The following is a 17089-nucleotide window of genomic DNA, read 5'->3' on the forward strand; positions in this document are numbered from 1 at the left end:
TAGAAATTGGGTTCGTTTCGAAGTGACTGTGTAGCTTATTCCTCATTGTGATAATCTGCCTTCTTTTTAGGGGATAGACATCAAACGGAAGCACGTTAAGAAGAACACGCGGAAAGAGCCTGCCTCACAGAATGTCTATCTGAGGCTTCTCGTAAAGGTTGATACTTTTGCTACTTAATGTTTAAATAGTATTCTTGTAGAAATAATAACTAAGCCGTATTTATTCATTTTTTCTTGCAGCTTTACCGCTTTCTGGCCCGCCGTACAAATGCAACTTTCAACAAAGTTATTTTAAAACGACTTTGTATGAGTCGCGTGAACAGGCCACCTCTGGCTCTGTCTCGTTTGGTAAGTCTTTGTCAGTTCTTGTGATTGTGTTAATCATCGTACACTGCACAGATTGTAGCAACAGTATTTATTATTGCCGTCTTTTTTGTTTGTTAAGGTACGTAAAATGAAAACCAAGGGTGACTTTGCAGGAAAGATTTGTGTTGTTGTTGGAACTGTGACTGATGATCTGAGGCTGTATGAGGTGCCATCATTGAAGGTTCGTCCATGTAAAACCTTGTTTTGGATTTCTTGCAGAATTTTTGGCCGTTCAGACCGGTTAGATTTACGTTAATTTTACAGTGCTCGTATATAAAGTAAGTCTTATTTCTCCAGGAGTTAGAATTATTTAACAAGACAGTGTTTAATTCCTTGCCACTTGAAGGCCTAGGGTGTACACCGTGTATATACCTGATTGAAGAATTGTTGACCCACGAAAAGCATAAACCATGAACGATGCGACCCAAATGTTTACTGGAAAATCTGAAAAATAATTGTCGTCTGTGACAGAATAAACACTAAAATAAGACAGGTTGCATAAATGTTGCTCTCAAAGAAATAAAATGTCTTGATTATCAAAAAAGGAATATTAAAGAGCTTACCAAGACTGTCCACCCAGAATACCATTGGGTTTTATAGTTCATGATTTATGCTTTTCACAAGGTCAATGTTTCTTCAATTAGGAATATCTTAAGCCAGTGATGCATGGTTCAACATCTGTTGAGCAACAAATGTTGTGACCACAAAAACAAATGTTGTTTCAACTTGTTGAATTGAATAGAGATAGGGTCTATTTTTTGAAAAAAAAAAAAAAAAAAACTCAACATGTTGAATGGCATGTATTTCAACATCGCATGATACACTGTACACATCATGCTTAGTCATGCCACCATATTCCAAAAACCTTTGATTTTATGCTAACACAAAGCAAAATAATTATAGGGGCTTTGTCATGCAATTTTATGCAATTGGACCAACTGGTCAGTGCCAAACTGAAATATCACAATAATGGCTTAAACTGTAGAAGAACTTAAAAGAAACACAGAAAGGCCAAAAAAGGGGACATAGATGGATAAAATTTGAGAAGATGAAGACAGATTGTTTTTCAAGTTGATCTCTACTTGTATGAAAGTGTCATATACAATGCTTGAAAATTATCCTCCTTTGTTATGTGGTTGTGATTTTGCCAATAAAAGACTTTTGCTCAGCCAATTTGAAGTTTCAAGCTCTTAATTAATGGAAATTAATAGAATTGCCTAAAATATTGGGATCTAGCCCCTTAAAATCCCATGCTGAAGATCTTAAGTGTTACCAACATAAAATGCAGCCTACAACCATCGTCAGAAGTGTTGGCACGATTACCAAATTAATTCCTTCTCTCCCCCCTCCCCTTCTCAATGTTGAGCTCCCGAACATATTGCACAGACAATCCTTAGCCACAATGGGTTCAACATTGAAAGGGGGAGGGGGGCTCTTAAAATGTTTGTATGCACCATTGAGAAAGTTTAAGCGTCAAGTATCCGCATTTTTTATCTTCTTAGCGTAAGCGTTTCAACTACTTCTGACTAGGGTTGTCTGAAAACACGGGTGTGGTCAATTACGGTTTCTTGTTATTGATCGTAATTAAGGGGCGTCCGTGAACCCTATTTCGTGTTATGAATTAGAATAATGGTTTTCTAATGAAATTGGAGGGGATATATGCTCAAAGCACTATAATTTTTGTCATAAACATAACAAAAACACGAGCTAAAGAAAGGATAAGCAGAGTTTCAAAATTTGTAAGGAGTGGAAAAGTGGTCCGCTAATCTATAAATTAGCTACAGCGAAATAAAAGTTCGTATGTTAATGAATTCTTGCATATGCATATATCGATCTTTGCTACATGTGGTGAGGTCCAGGCTTTGGATACCCACTGTGCTTAAACTCTTCTTATGCCATTCGAAATCATACGTAGAGGAACTGCCATACAGATAAAAGGGCAATGAATGTGAAATTTCTGGTTGCTAATTGGGAACTAATCCCCCAATGTACAGAGTTCATTTGCTTGTCACCTTTGGCGCTCTACTGGATGCCGGTAGTTTTCTTATAACAGTTTATTAACTTACAAGTTTCATTAATTCAACTCCTTTGTAAACGGAGACGCATTGGTTAATAACTCACATAGACAGTACACCACGACAGTACACCATTCCAAATGTCAAAATTGGGATTGTTTAAAGGCTCTACAAGGCACAATACTGGCTTAAATTAATCTTTGTACAGTAACAATCATACCGAAATTGACATTGAGGTTTTTCTGTTTTATTTGAGAAAAATAAGCACAGTACACCACATGACCGATAAAAATTAAAGATTAATTGGTAAACAAGGTTTTACTTGCTGTTTTATGATGGTGTACTGTGAAAAAACAAGGAAAGTTCTATAGCTGGTAAGATGAATATCGCCATAATTCCAAGATAATAAATTTCTTTATAGGTTTCTGATGAAAATGCATTCATTTGCCATGGAGATTATGAATTTTCGTCGTTTCTTTGTGGTGTACTGTACGGTGTACCGCAGGGAAGTCATGTCAATGCCTAACCGGATCGACAGGCAGGAGGTCACGCAAAAAGCAGAATAAGTTTTAAGCTTCGTGAGCTCCATGAATGCTGTTTACCCTTTAAAAAGCGCTAAACCCGTCATTTTAAATTACGGCTTCAACGGCCTTAAAGCAGTTTGCGTGTTATTTCGGAAACCTTTTTATTCTGACTGCAGCTCAACAATTTATTGAAGGACGTCTCCTTGCTTACACGCCGAGCACCATTGCATAACCACTCAATACAAGAGTTTTCCAAAAGTTTACTTTAGCAAAATATGTTGGCAAGGTGTGATAACTTATTCATATGCTATGGAATGTCTTTTAAATAGTCGGGAAAGAATGAAATTGAAATACACCACATGCTATTGACTTAACTTACACTTGCCCTATGACATCGTAACACGCGTCAAAGTTCTTTTTACATGTCAGTGCACTTCCATTCCATGAAAATTACGTTTGTAGTGCAATTTACATGTGCCTATAGTATAAACGGAGACATTTAACAAAGTTTTGAAAGATTTATATTATATATAAAGGAACCTTTGCAACACGCTATTCCGTTTAAGATACACGAAAATTATTAGTCACGCAAACCATTATGTGACATTCTCTTCGAATTAATACAATTGGTCAATTCTGCAGTCACGGGTCATGACCTTGCCACTAAAAAGGCTAGTAACTAAGCAATCCCCAGGAAAGATATGGTGGCTATATGCATTACCGTTTTCGTTTTATAAGCAATTAATTCAATGTATAGGTTTTTAGACATCGTGGACAACCATCGTCAGAAGTGTTGGCACGATTACCAAATTAATTCCTTCTCTCCCCCCTCCCCTTCTCAATGTTGAGCTCCCGAACATATTGCACAGACAATCCTTAGCCACAATGGGTTCAACATTGAAAGGGGGGAGGGGGCTCTTAAAATGTTTGTATGCACCATTGAGAAAGTTTAAGCGTCAAGTATCCGCATTTTTTATCTTCTTAGCGTAAGCGTTCCAACTACTTCTGACTAGGGTTGTAGGTGGGGGCTCAGAAAAGTAGCAGCCTCCGTCTCTTGCTGTGTTTAGAATAACCATTTTTCACCTAAACATGTTTGTTATTGCATTGTCCACATCAGGTGTCAGTTTCAAACATGATTCATGCATTCATTTTTATTGTAATTTTTACAAATTGTATGTAATTTGGTCTTAACTGCAAGAGAGCAAGCTAATCACCAGGGTTTTCATTAAGAATTGTAATAGGAGGAGAATAGTGTAAAGTAACCGGAGAATGATTTTTAAAGGTTCCGCATCTTAATAAAAAAATAGGTACAGGCCTTTGAAATTTAGCCGGAGTTATTTTATGTAGTAGCCGGAGAATTCTCTGATGCCTAATGAACACCCTGAATCACTCGTGATCAGGCTAATCATATTTTGCTATGATACAACATAGCAAATAATTTGTGGGAGATGCAGTGGCCTAATGGTGAATTGGACTCTGAATTGAGCAACTTGGGGGTTCAATTAATGGTCAGTTTCATTGTGTCTTGTTCTTGAGCATGACACTTGCTCCACCGAGGAAACCTTACAAAAATGCTGTGAGATAACTTTGACTGGTTTATCATCTCATCCAAGGGCGTAGGAATACTACTATTTTCTTTGTGATGGAAACAGCTCCAGCAGAGTGGTGAAAATGAGATTGTAGTACATGGTCTTAGTCACACCTACAGTACTGGTGCAACACTGATGCAGTTCACATCTCAAAACCCTGGTCACTTTAAGACCCGAGAATTGGATTTTGAGGATTGAATCAAGACAGCCAACTCACACTTGAGCAGTACTGTAAAGGAAAGGAAATGGTGAGCAGATTTAGTTAATAATTTTTTTTTTTACCTGAAGGTTTGTGCCCTTCATGTGACTGAGGGAGCCCGTGCAAGGATTTTGAAGGCTGGTGGGGAAGTAATCACCTTTGACCAGTTGGCTTTGAGAGCCCCAAAGGGAAACAACACTGTGCTGCTTCAAGGTAATTTAAAAAGGTTAAAAAGATTAATGAAAAGATCTGCTTGTGTTGATTTTGCAGGGCCGTGCTCTAAGGATGCCCGGGTGCCTCAGGCGACTAACTTTTGTCTTTGGGCGACTAGATAATCTTATTTCTTTCATATAAGCTTTGTTGGGCACCCTGGATGTCATAGTTTGGAACCTTTGGGCTCCTTGTAATTTTTCTTAGAACACAGCCTTGTTTTGGTTTGTTCTAGCTGAGCAAAAGAAGTGCTGGCCCCAGTTGTTTAAAGGGTGGATAATGCTATCCACCGGATATATCACTATCCGGTAGCGTAGTATGTTAATTTAAGACTTATTCACTGGATAGTGATTTATCCGGTGGATACTGTTATCCACCCTTTGAACAACTGGGGCCAGGTCTACAAAGAACAAGCAACAATACCTTGTGCCATTCACATTTGGGGGACTTCTTGCAGACACTTTTATTTTGCCCCACAGTTGGTTTTGAATGTTCCGTGTCAACAGCCCACAAAAGAGGAGATCATATATTTATTCCTTTTGACTATAGAGAGGCCTTCCAATGGGTTTTGGAGACAGGCTTCATTGCTCTAAAATAGCTAAAAATGTAGCAACGATCTTGTTCCAGAGCACCGACACTAGCACTGAAAGGGTATATGTTTGCAACAGCGACAATGTTTCCCTCACCAAATGGGCGACAGGTGGGTTGGAAACGAGCGACATAGTGACATCAGAAACCCTCTTGGCCTCTATAGAGCATGATGCCTGATTTTAAAAAGTTGCAATTCCTAGACATGTTCTAAAGATTTGGGAGCAAGATCAGCTTGTCAACAGTATTTTTATCCCACTTAGACTGTCAGCATTTGTGTTTTGCATGGGTCAAAGATAGCCTACAAATGATGATAAGACACGACGGTCTTCTAATGCAAATAGCAATTGATGAATTCGTAGTGGTATTCTGATGTAGGCCTTCTTTTCAAACACCATAATAATATAAACACAATATGAATGCACTCCTTGTAGATTGTAGCTCCACAATAATTGTAGACATGAATTTTTTCTCTGTCAGTCATGTGATGTACTGTTTCTTTCTATGGTTCATAATAAGCTGATTATTTATACTTTAGGCCCAAGGAAGGCTCGTGAAAGTGTGAGGCACTTTGGCCCTGCCCCAGGTGTGCCACACAGCAAAACTAAGTAAGTATTTGCCACCAGTTCATGGTTTCAGTTAATGTTACATACACAACAAAACAGTAAATGAGTAAATAAGCACGGTAGCAAACTTAGCCAATGAAAAGTTAAGAATATTCATGCAGAATTAGGTGCTCACATGTTTTTCCATTTTCTGCCATTCATTTTAATGGATTGTCCCACAATATTCATGTTTTTGCACCAAGACTGTTCACAGCCTATATTGTGTGGCTCCAGAAAATATCCATACCCCATCTACAGAAGGGATTTTTCACATGACCCCTTCCCCTCTGGATTTTCCAAAAACAGCCCAAACCCCCCCCCTCCCCCACTGACAATTCCCTCTGGAAATATTTCTATTTAGTGTAAAAGCAAAAAATTAGCTAGACTTGAGTTTAAGAGTCCAAATTTTGATGCTCATTTGCGTTTTCTGGATGATTTGCGTATACAAGAAGAAGTTGCTGTGCATGTCGTGTTACGTGAAAAATGTTTGACCTTAATCTTGCTCTGAGCTGCATGGGTTCACACCACACTATTGCCACTGTATGCACTCTTCTAGTTCTTAAGATAAAAATTGTTTGTGGTTGCAATAAAATTTAGCTGCCAGAAAGTAGCAAACTCTCTTCTCCCCCCCCCCCCCCCCCCACCGTTACAACCAACAACAACAAAAAATTCTAAAAGTATCAAAGATGGGAAAAAGTAAGAAAACTGGAATCAGGATTCATCATCGTTCATTCAACCTGAGAGAATTTTTTTTATAATTTTGTTGATAGAGATGTAAAAAAGCTGCTTACTTCAAGTCTTTTGAACTCTATGATAATAATGTCATTTGTACTTCAAAGAACTGTCATACAGTTCGAATTTCTGTTTTCTTCAGCAAAATGAGATCAAAACCATTTGTACTAAAAGTTTTTCATGTAATCTCTTAACAGAATTTTTAAAAGTAATCTAAGAAACAATTCAATATTGCTGTGATGTTCTAAATGTTGCCCTTGTGTTGTAAATAACTTCATGCTTCTTTGAGTCTTACCCCTTTGAATTTTTTCCACAGGCCTTATGTCCGTTCCAAGGGGCGCAAATTTGAGAGGGCTCGTGGTCGCAGAAAGAGCCGTGGCTACAAAGTGTAAAAGATATGAGGAGGCTAAATGTACAACAATAAAGTTATTGTTCACAGCACAGCTTCACATGTGGTTATCTATGATAATAATTAGGAATCTTCACATCCTATATAATAGTTTAATACATGCCTTCAAACAAACACTGAACGTTTAAGTTCAATCAGAAGCATATATGCTTCTGGTTCAATGTACAGTAAAACATACTATGAACTGTACTGTTCAGTTGTCTGCAGAATATTCACAATTCCTTTGGTCCTTTCTTGCTCCATCATTTTTTGGCTAAACAAAATCAAACACTATTCTCACTATAAATGAATGTGTGTCCAGCAGTAGCAATGAAATATATATATGATAATGCAAATGCGGCCTTACACTACTGAAGACCTGAAAAAAATTTTTAGGCTCTGAGCGGGAGTCGAACCCACGACCTTTGCGTTGCCAGTGCAATGCTCTACCACTGAGCTATCAAAGCCACATGAGAGCGGTCGTATATGGGTAATCCCTTTATGGTGGACATGATACTCGGCCCAAGTATATGTGAAATAAATGAATGTGTGTCCAGCAGTAGCAATGAAATATATATATGATAATGCAAATGCGGCCTTACACTACTGAAGACCTGAAAAAAATTTTCAGGCTCTGAGCGGGAGTCGAACCCACGACCTTTGCGTTGCCAGTGCAATGCTCTACCACTGAGCTATCAAAGCCACATGAGAGCGGTCGTATATGGGTAATCCCTTTATGGTGGACATGATATTCGGCCCAAGTATATGTGAAATAAATGAATGTGTGTCCAGCAGTAGCAATGAAATATATATATGATGGGTTCGACTCCCGCTCAGAGCCTGAAAATTTTTTTCAGGTCTTCAGTAGTGTAAGGCCGCATTTGCATTATCATATATATATTTCATTGCTACTGCTGGACACACATTCATTTATTTCACATATACTTGGGCCGAGTATCATGTCCACCATAAAGGGATTACCCATATACGACCGCTCTCATGTGGCTTTGATAGCTCAGTGGTAGAGCATTGCACTGGCAACGCAAAGGTCGTGGGTTTGACTCCCGCTCAGAGCCTAAAAATTTTTTTCAGGTCTTCAGTAGTGTAAGGCCGCATTTGCATTATCATATATACTATTCTCACTATTTGCCCCCGCAGGGTTTTGGCCCAGAGGCCAAAACCCGAGGAGGCATCATTGTAATCCGCTTGAATATAGAGTATATATATAGAATATACCAGGAAAAATCTCGAGTTGATCAATTTTTGCCCGCAAATAGTCTCGGGAGTTGTAAAATGCCGACAAGCTGAAAACCCGCAAGTTGGTATCGGGAGTTGTTAAATGCCGACATACGGTGATTGGTCAATGATGACGCAAGTAAACGATGATTGGGTAATGATGACAGCCAAAGCATGAGCACGTGCACGGATGACAACAAGCAAACAAACGACGCTTGCAAAGGTTGATTAGTTGGGCAGAATTTTGAAAAAGATAATTTGAGGTTTTATTCGAGGCCTATTCATTTCACAATGTCTTAAAGCCGAAAGCAATGCAATTGTTGAAAAGACTTCGCGATAATTAACTAAGTAACTCGCAGAGAAGTAAGAAAATCCACATATTTTACATCTGAGTGGCCGAAGAAGAAATATGTCTAGGAACACGTAGTCCAAAACCGCGATTTACCAAGCGCAAACTACTTGAACGGAGAAAAGCCTTGATCAGTCTATCTCCGGACGAGATTTACAAGAAATTTAAAAAAAGATCTCGAGATAATTGTTTAAGACTCGCGGCAGGCGAAACCGGAAACCAGAAGCGAGCGACTTTTAGAAAGTCAAGCGTTTTCATTGTCAAAGGTGAGAAATTCTTTCGTTATCCTTTCCTTTTAAAAGTTGATCGTTGTCATGAAGCGTGATTTACGATAAGAAAGCCTTTGTCCAACTGACCGTGATTTACCAGGCACAAACTACTTGAATGGAGAAAACTTCAAAAGTCTTGATCGGTCCACTTCCGGACGAAATTTTAATTTTACAAGATGATATGCGGCAACAAGAAAAGAAATTCCAAAGAGATCTCGAAATGCATTGTATACATCCTTTTCTTTCAAAAGATTGATCATTCTCATGTCATTCTTCATGCTCGGGCTCTCAGCCCATATATTTATAAAACAATTGGGCCGGCTCAAATGGTAATTTTAAAACGTTTTGCTGTTTCTAAAGTTTATCCTCGCTGAGATCAAGTCTTTACCACAGTGAAGTGAGTTCGATTCGAGCCCGCAAAGCGGCCCATTCAAAGCGACGAAGTCGCGAAAACGTGCCACGCAAGTCGCGATAGGTCGACCGTCCCGGCGTGTTAAATTAATAAAGACGGCGGACTTTTTCTAAACGGTCTAGCTGAGATCCCCCACCACACCAAAACATGACAAAATGATGTCAAGATGCTGTTGCGTTCTTGTAATTAAATGATTTACCGTATCATAATTAATAATTAGGTATCCAAAATAGAAAATTAATTTCCAATCAAATGTCTGAATTGTAGAAAAGGATGAACAGCAAAGAAAAACCGATGAACATTTCTCCTCTCCTTTGATCAGTCTATAACAGTCTTAAACAGTCATCACGGATTTCAGTCTTATAGCCTGTATCTATAAGAAACTATACTAGGAGTTGCTGATAGCAAGTTAAGTGCTGCGAAGTGAGTTCAGGCCTGAAGTGAGTTATAAGGATATTAATTATAATAGTAGGAGCGGAGCGGAAGGTCATAGGAATGTTTCGGATTTTCATATTTTCAGATGTGAAAGATATAATCTTTAATTTCATAGCGTGTGAAATGCTAGTGACATTGAGAAAAGGAAGCAATGTAACGTAACAAAGCACGTGCAATTCGATCGCAAAGCTATCAGAAACACCAATTTATGACGTCAAAAAGCTCAAAGCACGTTCCATTCTAGCGCGCGGTCATCATGAAAACGTTTTCATGCAGCCTTCGCAAATAATCTTCGTAGTTTTTGCTGTACATATTTCGCGCTCAAAGCACAGAAAGTATTTTTTTTCCCTTAAATTAACTTAGTAATGGATAATTATGAACGCGAATTATATGAAGGCATCGTAAATTCGTTATTCATCAGAGCTGGCGCATAAGGGATGAAAAGACCGTTTCCCGGCACTAAACTTGACCATCTTGCTCAAGAGAGGTTTCTTGGGAAGCATTTACAAAGTACTGAAAAGAAGCGCAAGCGGCAACGCTTTAAAATTTAACTTCTCGCTCTTTTGTGAAAAAGGACATCGCAAACGACAAACGCAGCTTCCACATTTTACATGCCGCTGATCATACGTACTGCATGTACTCAAAATCATCGCCAGTGAAAAAATCAAATCATGGATAGTACTATCCATGATCAAATCGAGTGTGTCGCCTATATAAAGCGCCCAGGCCCCGTGCGGACAGTCAAAAATAGTTCTGCTGCTTCGCTAAGGCTTCGCAGCAAATATGTAAGAATCTATCGGTCACGGATATGTCACGGATCCATCACGGACATAGTCGTCACGTGTTTTTCCAAATTTGACCGTCATGGGTTTTACCAACAGCCCTATTTCTAGTTTACATAAACAAGCAAAATACCGGTAGTCGGAGGTAAAGCCCTGAAAATTTGCATTGTAGATATTTTGATACTCTCCTCTATTTCTAGTAAAAATGTTTCTCCAGAGAACATCTCAATCATGTTTACAGAAAGACGGTCATGGCCATAAGGCTGATCGCCTTGACATTCATACTTATGCCATGGAGAAGCAACGTGCCGTTTAACCTAACTTGAATAGGCCATTTCCGAGTTACCCTTTGCCTCTGTTTCAAAACGAGTCTACATGCGAAACCATTCAAATGAAAATGAGTTTGATTTGCATAAAAATAGACCTGTAGGTGAAACTCATTTTCATATAAATGGTTTCGCACGTAGACTCGGAAATGGCCTATTGGGACAATGGGAGGTATAAAGGCTGTAGTGATCATAAAGTCTCGACTAAACGATCAAACATTTTCGTTCAACCTCGCGTTTGTCACACACAACATGGGGTGGCTAAACGAGCATACAATATTTGATGAAACATCTATCCTGGGGACGAGGTTGCTGATATACTTGAAAAGAAAGGGCTCTGCAAGAATCGCATCAAATCTTTGTTGAGCATGCGCGAGGTTTACACGATGCTTGCGCGTTTAGCTTGCGCGAGGAACACTTAATCTTAGCATGCGCGCGCGAAATGGCGTGATGGATCGTACACGACAGTGTGAAAAAATTAAAGTGTTTGTTTTACAAGTTCTTTTCTTCAAAGAGCGTCTGAGTTCCTTCAGTAAAAACAAGTCAAGCACCGCCTGAGATTTAAACCGTGAAATTTCTTCTCGGTTTGCGAATAAACGAGATCTTAAATGGTCCACAAGATGCACGCGCGTAGGCTTTTATAGATTGTGCTAGCATAATTTTTGGCATAATTGGAGCTAAAAAGCATAATTTGTGAAACGAGCACTGCCACGGCATAATTAGCAATTTTTAGCACTTTTTGGAGCATAAATTCATAAAATGTAGTAAATATGGTGTACTTTCTACAGAAATAAATGAAATTTAGGTAGTTTGTTCTTGCAATGCGTGTTTTAGCTATACAATTGTGATTGTTAAGTCGTTGGAGGCATTTTACAAACGGTTTAGAGATGCGAGCAGCTAATTTGGACAGCTGACGGCCGTGATAAACTGCCATAAACACAAATAAATTTACAACAACAGTTTATTTAAAAAACATCATAATTTGGTGTCGTTATTGCGCACCTCTATGTATAGAATCTACGTCATTTTGTGAGCATAATTTCGAAAATCAGAAGCATAATTTGGGAATTCTGGCATAATTTTTGCATAATTGGCAAAATTTTGAGCACTGCTAGTAGCATAATATGCCACTTTTAGGAGCACAATTTATAAAAGCCTACACGCGCGTACAAACGGTAGCAGATGGCGAGAGCAATCGTCAGCTCTTGTGCTTTCGAGAGCGTACTGTGGGCTCTAGCGAACTGTTCGTGGGGGAGAAACGCGTGCCGAGCCCTAGCCCTAAGAACGTCTGCGTAGGAGGCTATGTAGGCTCCGTCTTGGGCATTAGTTTTTCCAAAAAATTAATGCCCGCGCAGCAAAAGCCGGTTTAATCCGGGCTGACCAGCCCAAACTTTGGGGCTGTGGTGACTTCAAAGAAATGACACGATTTACGCAGAGCCTCTTTCTTCTTCCCAAATCTCAACCGCAGGGAAGTTAAAAGAGGCTCTGCTCGCAGGGTGGGTTTCTGATTGGTTACTTTTTCTTGCCTGCAGTGGGCTTGCTTTGTTTGCAGAGGTGGCTGAACGATTAAATATTTGCGTGTGAAGCAAAATGTTGGATGAAAATGTTTGATCGTTTAGCCGAGCCTTAAAAGTGCCGAAACTTCAATAGTGGGCACTAATTTCGCTCCTCATTCTCGTACCTCGAGTCTTCGTCCCTTCTGCGCAGACTTGAAGAAACGAGCGCTCGTTTCCTGACCGCGGGTCAAAGAGAACGAAGACCCTGGGTACGAGGCTGTTTCGCTGCTCAGACATCAGTTTTCGTCTAAACTCTCAAGGGAATACTTTTCGTGTGGGTGATGAAAACGATACTCAAAGGGAATAGGAATGCGTGAACACTTCCGATCCCGAGGCGTTATCTATTAAAAGCGAGATCCTTTTGGTTGTGTTCTGTTTTTTCGACTTGATGAGTTTGTTATCTATGGAAAGCAATTCTCGATAGCTGCCCCCGGCCTCGACAAAAGGAAAGGTACAAGGCAGGCAATGGAATATCTATGGCCGGCGCGGCCTGTCGAGTGGCCAATGCGATTTTCTATTGTTACACAATGTAGTCTTCACTAAAATGGGAAATTGGCGTTGGCACTATATCAAGAATTGATTAGTATGCGAATGTTTGTAATCCCGCAAAGTTTGGTGCTTGTATCAATAAAGCCGCCTGACTTGGAACAAATGACGCACATGCTTATTTCGTATTCATAATTACAGTATATAAACAAAACTGCTCGCCTGCTATCAGTCGCGGAGTAGCTTACAATCCCAAGAAGAATTCTCCAGCTCACAGCACGGCACAGCAACAAAAATCGATGCAAACATTTTGCAGCACCTTGAAATTTATGTGGCAAGAGTTTGAAGCAAAACCGCGGTATAATTTTCGAAAAAAGCTGCAAAACGCAACTTTGGAGGTTGGAGAACGTTTTCATGCATTTTATAATGTTTACAGAACTAGCGAATACTTTCTAACGGTTTGCACGATTAACAATCGGCTAGGCACTCCGATTTAGCAAGCATTGGAGAGGCTTCTCACGAAAACTTGGGGTCGTAGCTTGTTTCGTCGACGAGCGTCAAGTATGGAAACTTTCAATAGAATGTAAGCGTTGAATTTACATGAACTTAGTATTTTCAGACTTCTGCTCTGACGATTTTCCTGAAACTTGGCTATGGTGTGTATTAAGACTCTATTAAGTGAAAATAAGCTAATTCTAGAAATTTAGCAAAAATTTATCGGCAATTTTTTTTACTGGACGCGATTTTGTCCAAAAAGTGGGGTCCAGTTAAACGCCAGTAACGTTGAAAATATTTTTCACCAGTGAAATCAAATTAAATCATATCATTACTGAATGATAGGCGAACGTTTCCCAAAGTTTCATAGCCATCGCGTCAAAGCCGAAAAAGTTATGACGCAAAGTTTGACATGGACGAGTGCGCCTGGAATAACTACGGAGCGGTAGTATTTCTAAGCTAGAAACTTGTGGTGGGACTTCAGAGGGAGGAAGACCGGGAACCCAAAATAAACCCTCAGAGCAAGAATGGGAATCAACAACAAATGCAAAGCAGACCCCACTGGATTTTGGTGTGAGAAATTTTTGGGTTTGAAATTTTCGATTCCTGGATTTTTTTGGGTTGGGAAATTTGGCAAGAATTTTTTGGGTGACTTGATTTAAATAGGGGATTTTGGGGCGGCCTTAGCGTAGTATGGTATGATAAATAAACAAACATGGCGTTCAATTTTTTATGATTTCTTCGTGTTACATTTTTATCCCCTCCTGGCAATTTAGGGGTAAATATTTGACAAGGGATTTTTTTTTTTTGCGGGGGGGGGGGGGTATTTTTGGTCCAGAGGTTTTTTGGGTATTGTCGGAAGACTTAGGGAATTTTTTGGGTGCTGAGTTTTGCCTCGATTCGATCATCCCCGTCATTTACAAGCCGGAGTACCCCCCTGGGGTACATTTGCAGACTGAAGAACGTAGACTGCAGACTTTTCACTCTGGTCAGCCTACTGGTACTATACACTCCGGTTAGCCTACTATAGGCACTCTTACCATATGCACTCCGGTTATCCTACTATTCACTCAGGTTAGCCTGAATAGCACTTCGGTTAGCCTGTTTATGGTTAGCTTTCAATAACGGTAATAGTAAGTTGATACATTCTCTTCGTCGGCAGCTGCAAATGTCAGACACCCCCATTGAGATCCATTTTGCATTTCTCTCCGTAGAGCCTCATAGCCATTTGTTGTTTTTGTGAGTTCAGGTCTAGTTGTAAATAAATGATCCTCCTTGACCAACTCCTCCAGCATTTTAAAGACTGGGTTGGAAAGTAAATGAATAACCTGGTATTTCAACATTGGGCACATTTTGGTCAACTTTTAGCTTGATCTCAGTGTACAGTTCTGTCCAATCTTTTTGGTTAGTGCAGTAGGATGGAAGAAAATAACTTGAATCTATGTGATAAATCATTGGAGTGAATGCTGATTTTAAAAATATGAATCCATAATTAAACCCATATCATCCTGCAGTCTTGTATTCACTTAAATAATTGATGAATCGTTGACCCATGATAAGCGTAAACCATGAACGATGCGACCCAAATGTTTACTGGGAAATCGGAAAAAGTAATCGTCGTCTGTGACAGAATAAACATAATCAAACAGGTTGCATAAATCATGCTTTAAAGGCTATCAAAGAAATAAAATATCTTGATTATCAATAAAAGGAATATTATAAAGCTCACTAAGGCTGTCTACCCAGAATACCATTCGGTCGTATCGTTCATGGTTTATGCTTTTCACAGGGTCAACGTTTCTTCAATTAGGTATATACATTTGCTTGTATCTATTCAGTTTCTTCTGGCTTGACCAATTTACACTGTTCCTTTAATTTTATGTCAACCTCTCAAATGAACCTTCTGCAAAACACCAAAGGTGCCATTGCATGTCCACAGTCAACTTTCTCCTTAAGTGGCAGAATCAGGGCAGTTCAAATTGTTTGTCATATGATAAATAACAAGACGCTAGCAGAGCGTTCACTCCGGCCCTGGAAGTGACATAGGGGTGGAGGATTAGGGAGGGGATTGGGTACGTATCGGAACTCCCGGGTATAAGAGGCTAAAATGAAACATAAAATACACCTATTGTTATTAATGTGCCAACCAGAGACCTATTGGCTAGTGAAACAAAGAGTTCTTTTGTTTAACTTGTTGGACATTTATCGAACATTTAAATAACAAAGACAATGTTTGTAAACAAATATCTTCCCTATAAAGAATAAAGAAAAGCTGCCTAGATAAAACTAGGAATATAGACGTGGTTTTACAGTGTGAAGACTTAAATGCAAACAAATAAACAAAATGACCAGTAAACTTAGACAATACCGTGGAACCCCGATATATAAACGATGTGGGACTGGCGAAACCATATCGTTATATCGGGGAATCGTTAAACGTCTTAAACCGGGATTTCGTTCCGCTGTTGTAAGGACTCGCTAATGAAAACTTGTCAAAATATGAAACCATCTCAATGTGGTACTTCTTGGTGCAGAAAAGCATTTTTCGGGAGTTATTTATGAATCACGGAAGCGTTGCGTGACCACCAGATAGCGGCTGCGAAGAGACTAGAATATTGTTTACACAACTCTGAAACTACATGGTTCCTTCCAAAAACTGAATTGGTAATACTTTCTTCATTTACTTAACTATTAATGAAACTACTTGTTTGCATTTTTCTGGAGTACTGGAGTAATTTTTTAAATCTTTTATAAAACACAAAACCAAAGTCTGGTCGCCGTTGAAAGATGATCAGATAACACCGCGTCTGTCTCGAAACAAAGATCGATGACCCTTCAAAACCTAAAATACCGAACTAAAGATGGACAAATGAAAGAAACTTGAAAGAAACGTTATTTCCGATTAATTTTCATAGAAGATGAAGCAAAGAAATGTATTCAAAAGGTCTCAAAAGCGTCAATTTTAAAACTCGTGAAACAACCCTTGCACGCTTAATTAAATTTATTCACGCAAAAGCATTTCTTGTACTGCAGCGGACGGCTTTTGCATAATTTTTTACTTGACTACTTTTACTGATCCTTCTAAAAATTCCATCTAAAATTCAAAGCAATAATTTACATAACATTCGCTTTCTGAAGTCTCGAGAAGCCGCAGAAAGTCTTTGATCAAGTCCATGATTTGTATTCAAAACACACTGCGTCGCTACACAGTCTTCGCGGCCCCGAAAAGAAAGATGGATTTCTTAACACTACCAAGGTTTTAGCAATCTGTACTTGCCCCAGAGAGGGAAGTTTACGTGTTTAGCAAAACAAACAAGACCTTGAAAGTTTGTAATCCGTTCCGTGGCACAAAAGACTCTGCATCAAGGACTTCACTAGCAATGGCGACTTTTCCCTGTCGAGGTCAAGCAGATGGTACGCAAAGCACAATGGGACTACGTCACTCGATTGCGCAATTTTGCAGATTTGTGACTACAAAGAAATCAAGCCCATTTTACTACTCCTGGCCTCCAGCCGGAGTAACTATT

At 39.3% G+C, this 17089-nt stretch overlaps 1 protein-coding gene across 1 annotated transcript; it reads left to right on the plus strand.

Moving 5' to 3' along the window:
- Positions 1–11: 11 nt before the first annotated feature.
- Positions 12–7269, plus strand: LOC144632730 (large ribosomal subunit protein eL18-like). Its single transcript, XM_078491448.1, has 6 exons — positions 12–157; positions 241–348; positions 446–547; positions 4783–4906; positions 6030–6099; positions 7145–7269. Exons 2-6 carry the CDS (start codon positions 307–309, stop codon positions 7218–7220), a joined length of 414 nt encoding a protein of 137 aa, XP_078347574.1. The 5' UTR covers positions 12–157; positions 241–306; the 3' UTR covers positions 7221–7269.
- The last annotated feature ends 9820 nt before the right edge of the window (positions 7270–17089 follow it).

Source organism: Oculina patagonica, chromosome 12 (genome assembly GCF_052425735.1).
Source record: "Oculina patagonica isolate OP01 chromosome 12, crgOcupat, whole genome shotgun sequence".
Lineage (NCBI taxonomy): Eukaryota > Metazoa > Cnidaria > Anthozoa > Scleractinia > Oculinidae > Oculina > Oculina patagonica.

What these genes read in the sequence shown, in the direction of transcription:
- LOC144632730 (XM_078491448.1), top strand. Translation starts at nt 307, where the DNA reads ATGAGTCGCGTGAACAGGCCACCTCTGGCTCTGTCTCGTTTG. An exon ending in CTCTGGCTCTGTCTCGTTTG is followed by an intron (nt 349 to 445) that starts GTAAGTCTTTGT and finishes TTGTTTGTTAAG; the next exon opens with GTACGTAAAATGAAAACCAA. An exon ending in CAACACTGTGCTGCTTCAAG is followed by an intron (nt 4,907 to 6,029) that starts GTAATTTAAAAA and finishes TTTATACTTTAG; the next exon opens with GCCCAAGGAAGGCTCGTGAA.